Here is a 12,905-nt window from a genome sequence, read left to right as displayed (position 1 = left end):
CTAAATTTATGAACATAGTAAAATTGAGAGACAAAAAATTCCAATACTTAATTTCAGTGCAAAAAATAAAATTCAGATACTTAATTTCAGTGCAAAAAAATAAAAAATAAAAATCAGACACTTAATTTCAATGCCAAAAAAAAATTCAGATACTTAATTTCAGTGCAAAAAAAATTCAGATACTTAATTCAGTGCAAAAAAAAAAAAAAAAAAATCAGATACTTAATTTCAGTACAAAAAAAAATTCAGATACTTAATTTCAGTGCAAAAAAAAAATCAGACACTTAATTTCGGTGCAAAAAAAAAATTCAGATACTTAATTCCAGTGCAAACCCCCCCCCCAAAAAAAAACAGATACTTAATTTCAGAGAAAAAAAATTCAGATACTTACTTTCAGTGCAAAAAAAAAAAATCAGATACTTACTTTCAGTGCAAAAAAAAAAATCAGATACTTACTTTCAGTGCCAAAAAAAAAATCAGATACTTAATTTCAGTGCAAAAAAATATGCAGATACTTAATTTCAGTGCAAAAAAATTCCGATACTTAATTCCAGTGCAAAAAAAAAAAAACAAAAACAGATACTTAATTTCAGTGCAAAAAAAATAAGATACTTAATTCAAGTGAAAAAAATTAGAAACTTAATTTCAGTACAAAAAAAAAATTTCAGATACTGAATTTCAGTGCAAAAAAAAATCAGATACTTAATTCCAGTGAAAAAAAAAATAGAAACTTGATTTCAGAACAAAAAAAAATTCAGATACTTAATTTCAGTGCAAAAAAAATCAGATACTTAATTTCAGTGCAAAAAAAATAAGATACTTAATTCAAGTGAAAAAAATTAGAAACTTAATTTCAGAACAAAAAAAAAATTCAGATACTGAATTTCAGTGCAGAAAAAAGTCAGATATTTAATTTCAGTGCAAAAAAAAATCAGATACTTAATTCCAGTGAAAAAAAAATTGAAACTTGATTTCAGAACAAAAAAAATTCAGATACTTAATTTCAGTGCAAAAAAAATCAGATACTTAATTTCAGTACAAAAAAAAATCTGAAACTTAATTTCAGTGCAAAAAAAAAAAATCAAATACTTAGTTTCAGTGTAAAACAAAAATCAGATACTTAATTTCAAGGCAAAAAAAAAATCTAAAACTTAATTTCAGTGCAAAAAAAATGCAGATACTTAATTCCAGTGCAAAAAAAAAAACAAAAACAGATACTTAATTTCAGTGCAAAAAAAATAAGATACTTAATTCAAGTGAAAAAAATTAGAAACTTAATTTCAGAACAAAAAAAAAATTCAGATACTGAATTTCAGTGCAGAAAAAAGTCAGATATTTAATTTCAGTGCAAAAAAAAATCAGATACTTAATTCCAGTGAAAAAAAAATTGAAACTTGATTTCAGAACAAAAAAAATTCAGATACTTAATTTCAGTGCAAAAAAAATCAGATACTTAATTTCAGTACAAAAAAAAATCTGAAACTTAATTTCAGTGCAAAAAAAAAAAATCAAATACTTAGTTTCAGTGTAAAACAAAAATCAGATACTTAATTTCAAGGCAAAAAAAAAATCTAAAACTTAATTTCAGTGCAAAAAAAATGCAGATACTTAATTCCAGTGCAAAAAAAAAAAACAAAAACAGATACTTAATTTCAGTGCAAAAAAAATAAGATACTTAATTCAAGTGAAAAAAATTAGAAACTTAATTTCAGTACAAAAAAAAAAAATTCAGATACTGAATTTCAGTGCAGAAAAAAAGTCAGATATTTAAATTCAGTGCAAAAAAAAATCAGATACTTAATTCCAGTGAAAAAAAAATAGAAACTTGATTTCAGAACAAAAAAAATTCAGATACTTAATTTCAGTACCAAAAAAAATCTGAAACTTAATTTCAGTGCAAAAAAAAATCTGAAACTTAATTTCAGTGCAAAAAAAAAAAATCAAATACTTAGTTTCAGTGTAAAACAAAAATCAGATACTTAATTTCAAGGCAAAAAAAAAAATCTAAAACTTAATTTCAGTGCAAAAAAATGCAGATACTTAATTTCAGTGCAAAAAAAAAAAATCAGTGCTAGAAATTGACTGTTTTTTCTAATTCAAAACCTGATGACACAGATGTACTTCCATACCACTGCTCCCAGTTTTAGACGCATTTAAGTCAAACAAAGCATGGGGACACTGACTAGTGAGTAAACCGTGTCCGGAGCGGGCCTCTGCCGGGGCTCTCGGTCGCTAAAATCACGCCTCTTTGCAGTGTGTCGTGAACCCGAACGGGGCCGGGAACACACACACCGACACACCGACTCACGTAACCTGGAGCGGCATCTGGAGGCGCCATCCGGGCTCCGTGACACCGGCCCAGTGTGTTTAATCAACAAACAGCACGCCTGCCCACCTACCCCTCCCACATATACAGCAGCACGCGCACGTACACACGCGGACTGACCTACCTCTACACCGACAGCCCTACCGGTACCTTCGGCCGCCGCAGACCGTCCGCTAAAACCCCGGGCTAACGGCAGCTAATGTTACCTTGGTGAACGGCGACGCTGCAGCCGTGTCCATCACAGTAAACCAGCGGATTCTCTGCCCAGCCTCGCTCGTCTGAACACACGCAGCAACCTCCGACCATTTCCCGCATGCTGCTCCCATATGAAGAACTGTATTCCTCCGCCCCGGTAAACGGCTCAGACCTCCGCCCAGGCCTGTCAAGTGGTCGTCCCGCACTTTAACGCCGCACCGGGCATAGTCGTCGGCTGCTTTCGTCAGTTATTTTACACAAGCGGAGAATGGAAATCTCGGCGTGGGGGGGTTTGTGGTGCTGCTGCTGCTGCTGCTACGTTTTTTCCGTGATGTCCTCCCCGTCCCCATAGAGCCGATGCGTTGCGCATGCGCAAATCCGATCCTCTGGGTTGGAAGTCATAGCAAAGGGTACTGCTGTTAGCTGTTGTGCCGAATTCTGCTCCCTGTCGAAAACTGCATCACGGAGCAGCTGCCGAAAACTGCTCCCCCACCCTTCCTAAATCAGCCACGAAGAGGACAAAGTGCACCAAATTCACCCTGTCACACCAGAAGAGCTCCAAATGTCAGCTGCCAAAGTCATTTCACTCCTGTAACTTCGCAAGCTTATTGGAATAAGGGATGCAGTTTTCGGCAGTACCAGGTGCCGAATTCTGCTCCCTGCCGAAAACTGCATCCCCCAGCCGCGGTTTCTGTTTTTATTGTTATATATTTTGTGTGTTGTGTGTCTAAGATTTAACTTTAGAAAGTTTTATATACCTTACAGCAGGGGTGTCAAACTCATTTTAGTTCAGGGGCCATATCTTGCCAATATGATCTGAAGTGGGCCAGACCAGTAAATTAATAACATAATATATAAATAATGCCAACGCCAAACATTTCAATGTGTTTTATAGTGAAAAAAGTAAAATTATATTATGGAAACATTTACATCTATAAACTGTCCTTTTAAAAATGGGAATAACACGAACAACCATGAAACAACTGAAATTTATTAAGAAAAATAAGTGCAATTTTAACTATATTTTGCCTCTGCTTATCATTTGTAAATGTGCATTACTGCTTACATATCACAACAGATCTGCAAAATACACAAAATATTTTAGTAACTGCCAGAATATTGATAATATTGCATTTACTTCTCTTAGGACATTTCTAGTTTTTCATATTTTTTGTGAAAGGCTAGTTTGTAAATTTACACATCTTCATGTAATTTCACTTTTTTACACTAAAACAGAGGGAAATTTTGGAATTGTCATTAATTGTAGGTTTTTATGGTAGTATTTTACTGAAATAGAATAGAATAGAATAGAATAGAATAGAATAGAATAGAATAGAATAGAATAGAATAGAATAGAAAGCCTATTCTATTCTATTCTATTCTATTCTATTCTATTCTATTCTATTCTAGATCTGGCTGACTTGAGACTAATGTAGGGCTTTATAATGCCATATATGTCATACTGTGTGGAAATATGGGGCAATGTGTATAAAACTAATACAGACCCGATAATTAAACTCCAAAAAAAGCTATTAGAGTCATAAATAAAGCTGGTTATCTCCAATCAAGTAATCCACTTTTTGTAGAATCTGGTTTACTAACATTTTTTTGATATTGTATATTTAAAAACAATGGAATTTATGTTTCGTGCTAAAAGGAAAAATCTTCCTGTTTGTATTCAGAAAATTTTTAAGTTAAGAGAAGGGAATTATAATTTAAGAGGGATGTTTGTGTATGAAACATGTAAAGTAAGAACAAACGTTAAATATCACTGTGTTTCTGTTATTGGTGTCAAATTACGGAACAAACTGAAGGATGAAGTGAAATTGTGTAGCTCGCTGTCGAGTTTCACAAAAGCTTTAATTTGTCAAATTCTCAAGGGCTATGAAAGTAATATGATTTCAAAGTGACTTAAGAAACTGAATGTAGAATAATTTGTGTATAAGTTTAATCTGCTGCAACTTCAGGTGTGGAGTTGGAGTAAGGATGGGAATAGGAGAAGCAGAAATAAGCCTCTGGCTTCAGCTTCTTCCTTTTTCAGTTAACAATTGTGTTAATTTTATGTTTGTTTTTAATATGTATGTGTTTTGTACATAACTGAACTAAAATATTCATTCATTCATTATATATAAGGATTGACTGTCAATATCTTGAGTGTCATTTTTGCATTTCACAAATTCATCCAAAGGATTGGACCCTTTGGCGGGCTGGTTTTGGCCCCCGGGCCGTATGTTTGACACCTGTGCCTTACAGTTTGCACATTCTTTAATATTAACCAGATTTTAAAAAAAATAAAAATAAAAATAAAATAAAATAAAACAAAAAACATAACTGCAATATCTTACAATATTATTCATTACTTAATTGCTAAACAACTATGATGGTGTTAAGAGGTTGAATAATTCACAATTAATTTCATACCCTGCAGTCAGAAAGGAGAAAAAGTTGTGACAGGGTGAATTTGGTGCACATTGTCCTCTGCATGGCTGATTTAGGAAGGGGGGGGCAGTTTTCGGCAGGGAGTAGAATTCGGTACAACAGCTGTGAGTAGTTTCCAGGGCAAAAACCGCCTCCGTTCACCGTTCACGTCTGACTCGCACATTAATTAATACATTTATATCTACATGACAAATGTAGACTGCCTTGGTACACATCTGTTTTCATTAATATATTGTGAGTCAGATTTGGTAAAACATGTGGATCAATCGCTCCAAACCTCTGACTGCTCTGGGCTTCTTCGTAATTTGTTGTAACAGCGCCATCTATAGGTTTCATATAGAACAACAGAGCAACATTACACGCTGTTTCACCAGCCAGCGTCTGAGATAAAAACAGGAAGAACATCCTCAGCCGTAGATCTTTCACCTGTTTCAATACCACTGGCCTATTTGTCTGTTTTTGATCTACACTGATTTATTTAGTTTTTCTGTAACTTCATTTTGTGCAGTTATGATGTAAATAGCAATGTCCTAGCACCTTCAAACATTCCATTTTAAATGTATTATTATGTTTATTCTGTTGTTTTACTTGGTATTTTTATTTCACTGTTTTAATTGTACAGTTGTTTTTATGTCTTCTTAATCTATTCATGTATTTTTAGTCAATAATTTTCCTTTTTAATCTTCTGTACAACACTGTTTTTAATTGTACAGCTACTTTATGCCTTTAATCTATTCTTGTATTTTATTTTATTTTATTTATTTATTTATTTATTTATTTATTTATTTTAGTTTTCCCCTGTAAGTTGCTTTGGAAAAAAGCATCTGCCAAATGCATAAATGTAAATGTAAATATGTAAATAATATGTATGTATACATGTATGTATGTACAGAACAAGTCACACAAATACCTGATTCTTTGTTATGTTTTCACTGAATGTTCCTGCCTTTCTTTCTGCACGTTGTTTTTTGTATATTTTTTAAGAATCGACTTTTAATGAAGTCAATTCTTATCTTTATGAACTGCTGTCTAAATGAGGATTTATTTCTTGGACGATTCTCAGAGACACTTGGAAAAGCAATTATTTGATATGATGTTAAAATTCATGAAATCAATGCAGCTGGTTTGAATAAAGATTTCACACACTTTATAGCCTCATTATCAAATAGGTTATAATAGGCTCGGAGATATGATTATGATTCATTAATTATTTGATTGATTTGAGTGCAAAAATAAGTTCTTATTCAACAAGATGAAAGAAGGAAATATTTTGTTTTTGCTATCAACATTAAACTACATTTGTATTGCAATTATCAGCTGTGAAAGTTCAATTTAATTTTATTTGTAAAGCTCAATATCACTACAAGGTCTCCTCACAGGGCTTTACAGAATTCGTTGAATATGAAAATAAGCCACAGTCAAATAATTTGTTAGGTAAACAGTCGATGAAGCAAATGGATTAATGTCTTGGGCGTTCCCCATCCTTAGACCTTCCTTCTTGGCACGGAAAAACTCCAAAAACCCATTGGGAGAAGAGAAACCTTGGGGAGAACCATAGTGAAGGACAGATCCAGGCCCATGGGCTGTAGATGAGACCAGGACTGACAGACATCCATTTGCTCAAAGTTATCACAGTGTAGTATAAGGATTACATTCAAATCAAATCAAATTTATTTATATAGTGCCAAGTCATAACAAAAGTTATCTCATGACACTTTACATATAGAGCTGGTCGAAACCATTTTTTTTTTTTTTTTTTGCACTTTTCACTTTTAAAGTGTTCAAAGAACAGTCATATAAAAATGCATTTGCTGGCTTAATGACTGAAAAGTTTATAATTTTGGGCTTTTATAAAATGTTTTTCAGAACTACACACTTGCAATCCCAGCCATAGAGACTTCATATCTTTTTTCTGGATTATACGTGATTTATTTGCATTATAAACTGGGGTTTTTTGTTGTTGTTGTTGTTGTACTTGAGTATTATTGTATGCATTGTTTTGCTTTAGTCTGTAATAAACATTTGATTGCTGGATTATCAGTGCACATTATGTAGACATTACAGTTAAAATACATCCTTTTTACAGCAATTTTTTTGCTGAAGTTGATTTGTATAAGGCTGTTTTTCCCAAATTAAGTTTTGGGAACCAAAATGGGTCATGGATCTTTTTACCTCCACCAGAAGGTGTTGTGATCACTTTGCTTTGTGTGTTTGATTGTTTGCGTGTTTGTTTGTGGGCAACTTTACGGGAAAACTATTCCAACCATCTTTACTAAATTACACTCACAGATAGGCCTAGGCCCTGGGACCAACACATTAAATTTTGGGCCAAGTAGGCCAAAGTTCAAGGTCACAGCAAGGTCACAAAATCTACAACTTTCCTATCGCTCATCATTGAGCAATTTTCGAAAATTCATAAAAAATAAAAAACGACTGCAATTAGCCTCCAATTTGATCCACCCGTAGCTTAAAACAATAGCTTGTATCTGGCACAAAATTGTCCACATCCACTGTGGAATGTGGACTCTGTGGACATTTACATTTAACAATGAAAATCCCATTTACCACACATTTTTCATTATAACTCAACAAATATTGATTGGAACTGAATATAATTTGACGTACACATGACTGGTACCAAGAGTCAACTTTTTCTGTTGTCTGGAACATCCTCGTAACTGTTTAATTTAAAAAGAAATAGTCGATCCACACATGCACACCATTCGGGGTGCCTGGTGGAGGTTTGCGTTCTCTGAACACTTGTTTTATTGTGTCGTTCAATGGTGGAGTGACGTACATAATGTAGTACACAATTTGTGTTCCTGGCTTGCCATCACTTGTCAAAGCTGACATTATCTTTTATTGGTTTTCCTACCAAATCTATACCTGAAACTCAATTTGTTCTATGCAACTGTGAGTACTTCCAATTACTTTTATTTATAATTAAAATATGTTTAGATCTCATGAAAATAACCTTACCTTTTAATTGTTCTTTGAATAAACTGGTACTCTATAATGTTTTCTCAAAAGCCCTGAATCTTTTAGGTTACAAGAATTTTTTTGTATTTTTTCCTCAGTTTCACTGAACTGTCAAGCTGCTGTTACCTCGCTATCTAACATTAGTTGTTGTTACCATACCAGCTAATTTTAGGTAATTTGATGTCTAGAAAAACTATATGTACACAATAAAATCATCATATCTTGTAGTAGGGATGTAACGATATGAAAATTTCATATCACGGTTATTGTGACCAAAATTATCATGGTTATCATTATTGTTGCAGTGTTGTTGAAATTGTGCTCAAAATGTTCAAAAAGTACTAATACACACACTGAAATAATTTAACCAAGTTATATTTAAAAAAAAATAAAAAAAATAATAGGCACAATGTACCTTCTGTTGCAGAAACATTCAAATATTAACCCTTAGTGGTCTGAGCCTATTTTGTCTGTTTTTCAGTACTTTTGATTTTGCCTTTATATACTATATAAACAAAGGTTTACTATACCCATGTTTGGGATCTTTTTTTTTTTCAGCACAACTTCGTCTATCTCATCTGTCTATTATTTTTTTCACTTTAACCTACTATAAAAACATAAAAGGACAAAAAACACAAAAAAATATAAAATCCAATTTGAAAAATGTATATAATTTATTGCATAAATAACACAAAGATACTTAACGAACCTTTTCAAAGACTTTAAAAGTGAATATTGGTTCCAAATATTAGGTATAGAAAATCAAAATTGTAATAAATTAAAACTATACTCAAATATTTGACATAAAAGCATAGCTTTACATAGGCATTTCCCCTAAAAGTGCGGTAATCAAATACAGTTATCATCATAATTAGAATTTAAACGAAGGAAGCAGTTGTATTTATGGCAAGGCAAGGCAGATTTATTTGTATAACACAATTCACACACAGGGCAATTCACAGTGCTTTCCAAAACTGGAAGAGACAGATTAAAAACACACAATTACAATTAAAACATAATCAATGAAATATAAATAATAATCAGTTAAAACAAAGTAAAAAGAAGAGTGCAGATAGAACCCTTTCAGTTGTTCTGTTCCCAGTTGAACAGCTGTTTTCAGCCTGGACTGAAACACTGTCACAGTAGAGCTCTGTCTCCCATCATCAGGAAGACTGTTCCAGAGTTTAGCTGCATAGAACTGAAACGCAGCTTCACCTGTTTAGTCCTGACTCTGGGCACCAGCAGAAGACCAGTCCCTGAGGTTCTCAGGGTCCGAGATGGTTCATATGGTTCATTTATATTATTTAAATCTCAGAAAAGGCTGTGAAATTTAATCAGACATAGTCTTACAGTGACAGGAAACTAACTGGACTTTTCTGTAATGCATTGAATAATAACAGCCATATTATTCAGCTGTGAGAAAGATACAGAAGTTAAAGCAGTGGTGTGTTTTTGTGGGTTTGGATCCTCAGTCGATACCTCATTTTCCATGTGAACCCCAGCTATAGTGTGATTTATCCAGCAGATGTCAGCAGAGGCCTCTCATTTGGGTTCTGACTACTGTCCTGATGAGCTCAGGAAACTATTTTCCACCAGAGTGTCTTTATGGTGGAAATGGGACTGCAGACCTACACATATAAATACAAGCAGGTTGGACAGACAGAGCTTTTTAAACATCCCATTCCTTTGCTCCTACAGGTATTTTTATTTTTCAGCTGTGACTTAATTTTCTGTATTTAAAGAATCTTGCTCAACATCATCTTCTCAGAAGAAGAGAACCATGAAATCAACCATAACTGAAAAAAAAGAGAAGCTAGTGTGGTTATACTTCTGAAATGGATGACTGGGCTTTTTAATCTAGCATATGGACACAAAGCTGTGATAACAGTTTGCCTCACAAGTGTCACTTCTCTTCAGACCCAGAGAGAGAAAGAAAAGGGAACTGGCACTGATGGGGAGGACAGATAATGTTCTACCAGCTGGATGAAGCTACAGTAACACCCTGTTCTGGTCTGAAGGCACAAAGGCGTGACGAGGCCTGATCACATCCACATTCACTCACAAATGCACTGTAATTGTAGCTTAGTGAGTCGTAATGTCATTCTATGTTTTGTGTAACAAAAGTCCCTTGATGTACTTGGAAGAAACAGCATCCCACAGTAGCATGTCCACAGATATTTCATATGTGAAAAAAAAAAAAAAAAAAAATCCACACACCCTCAGTCAGTTCTCATAAGTGGAGCAGACATTCTGTAGGAAAGAGATAAAAGTGAAACTAATAATTCAAATCATCATTGCGGATTCTTTTACTGTGCTGGCTTACGGTTAAAAGGAAATCTTTTGATATGTCTTTGTCAGGTACTGTGCATCATTTTCTAAGAATCCACTTTAACACCCATGAAAGAAAATACAACAACTATCTAGAACTGTCTTTGTCTGACTAGGACTCAGAGTTAGTTTGGTCTATTTTTGTTGGGTCACCTAATGGGAACTGAGTTAAAAATATAAAAACATATTAGCATTTCAAATGTTTGCGTCTTGAGTCTGTTAGTCGGTGAGCATTGTGTTACTGGTTTTTCTAACATCATTTGTCAGTCATAGAAGCAAATGCTGAGATTGTTTCTTCCCATTTTCCAAGATGTGCTAAAAAAGTTACTTCCTGTTACTAGTATTTCTAAAGAAATGCTGTTTAATAATTAAATAAACCACAGCTCCAAGAGGGTTTTCTTAAAGTCCCAATTCTTTTAGGTTTTTAAATTTAATATTTTTTGTAATTTCCTACCTTGCTGATGTTAGCTGATTTAAGTGTTAAAACTAGAAAAGCATTTAGAGAGCGCAGCCCCCCCCCCCCCGATCACCATCAAAATTTAATCATTTCTTCCTTGAGCCAGTATCAACATTTCCTGAAAATTTCCTGAAAATCCGTCCATAACTTTTTGAGTTATCTTGCTAACAAACCAACCAACAAACAAACAAACAAACAAACAAGAAAAGCACTTAGAGAGCGTAGACCTCCGCCAAGGCAGATTACCCACCCATCCACCCCCCCACCCAATCATCACCAAAATTTAATCATTTCTTCCTTGTGCCAGTATCAACATTTCCTGAAAATTTCCTGAAAATCCATTCATAACTTTTTTGAGTTATCTTGATAACTAACCAACCAACCAACCAACCAACCAACAAACAAACAAACAAACAAACAAACAAACAAACCCTGGCAAAAACATAACCTCCTAGAGGTAAAAAGAAGGTAAAAAGGTACAAAAAATAATGTATAAAAATCAGTTTTATATTCTATTACAAAATATATATAACTTATTATTATTATTATTATTATTAATAATAATAATAATAATAATAATAATAATAATAATGGATTAGATTTCTATAGCGCTTTTCAAGGCACCTAAAGTGCTTTACATTATTGATCCATTATTCATTCGCTCTCACATTCCCACTCTGGCGGTGGTAAACTACGTTTGTAGCAACAGCTGCCCTGGGGAGGGCTGATGGAAGTGTGGCTCCCAATTCACGCTAAACCCTCCGACCCCTACCGGACATTCACTGGAGGCAAGGTGGGTGAAGTGTCTTGCCCAAGGACACAATGGCACATGACTAGGACAGAGCGGGATTTCAAATCACCAACATTTCAGTTATTGGACGACCCGCTCGACCGCCTGAGCCTTGGCTGCCCGTTGAACAACTTAAAACAGTGTTTATTTAAATTTTGTCCCAAAAACTGCTGTTATTGGAATTTATCAGTTGGATTTTCAGTAGGTCTACATATTGGGCTGTTAAGCATTTATTCAACATTGATTGGACAATGAAAGAGTTGGTAAAAAAAATAATAAAGATGCCCTGAAGTTTTATGGTATATTTTAGCATGTTTGGGTCATAGGTACTACATCTCTCAAAATTTAAGATTGTTAAAACTCAGCTGTTGTGAATTGGGACATGATAGTTTGTCATTTTAAAAATGGTTCACCAGAAAAAAATAGTTTGATCTACATGCAGTTGCTGTCATACAGCATGAAAGTTCTAGAAGCAGATGAATAATGGAGTAAGAGAAGTCATTCACATGAAATTCAGCTACATTCAGACCAGAAACAGTCCTGTCAGCATTCTGTGATTATATAAGGACATAATCCCAAAACAAAGGCATGACACTTTCTATCAATATTCTTTCTTAATTTGTTTTTTATCACTCATGCTCTTTGTTATTTATTGTGGCATACAGGCAAGTGACTAAAATAACAAAAATAATTTTAAGTGTCAGTGTAAAATGGTGGACCAGAGCAAGGTCGGTGTTCTTTGGCATTGATTCTACAGTGTGTGAACTGAAGGATGAACACCATAGATTAAAAAAAAAAAAAAAGCCCCTTCATTTGGTGTTCTGATAATAATGGTGGAGAGCACTGTCTAACACACAGCTGTCAAACATGCGGCCCGGGGGCCAAATCCGGCCCATCAAAGGGTCCAATCCGGCCTGCGGGATGAATTGGTGAAATGCAAAAATTACACTGAAGATATTAACAATCAGTGGTGTTAAAATCATTTTAATTCAGGTTCCACACACAGATAAATATGATCTCAAGTGGGTCAGACCAGTAAAATATTATTATAATAACTTATAAATAATGACAGCAAAAATTTTCTCTTTGCCTTAGTGTAAAAAAGTAAAATTACATGAAAATGTTTACATTACCAAACTATCTTACAAAAATGTGAATAACCTGAACAAACACAAACAACCTGAAAATGTCTTAAGAGAAGTACAGTATATGCAATTTTACCAATATTGTGCCAGTTACTAAATGTTTTGTGTATTTGTAATTGGAATGTAAGTTGTAACACATATGTGTAAATAATAAACTGATAAACTGAAGCAAAATATTGTTCAAATTGCACTTGTTTTTCTTAAGACATTTCAAGTTGTTCATATTATTCAGATTTTTACAGAATC

The 12,905-nt window shown here is 33.8% G+C and overlaps 1 protein-coding gene across 2 annotated transcripts in view; it reads right to left on the bottom strand.

Moving 5' to 3' along the window:
• The window catches only part of LOC115425260 (protein AF-17), a 61,365-nt gene extending 58,493 nt beyond the window's left edge, over positions 1-2,872 (bottom strand). For both annotated transcript variants that reach the window (XM_030142666.1, XM_030142675.1), the window contains exon 1: positions 2,533-2,872. In XM_030142666.1, coding sequence (XP_029998526.1) covers positions 2,533-2,641 — 109 coding nt within the window. In that variant the 5' untranslated portion in view covers positions 2,642-2,872. The remainder of the gene's footprint in view (positions 1-2,532) is intronic.
• Between the last annotated feature and the right edge of the window lie 10,033 nt (positions 2,873-12,905).

Source organism: Sphaeramia orbicularis, chromosome 1, assembly GCF_902148855.1.
Source record: "Sphaeramia orbicularis chromosome 1, fSphaOr1.1, whole genome shotgun sequence".
Classification (NCBI taxonomy): Eukaryota; Metazoa; Chordata; class Actinopteri; order Kurtiformes; family Apogonidae; genus Sphaeramia; species Sphaeramia orbicularis.
This window is presented reverse-complemented; position numbering and strand designations above follow the sequence as displayed.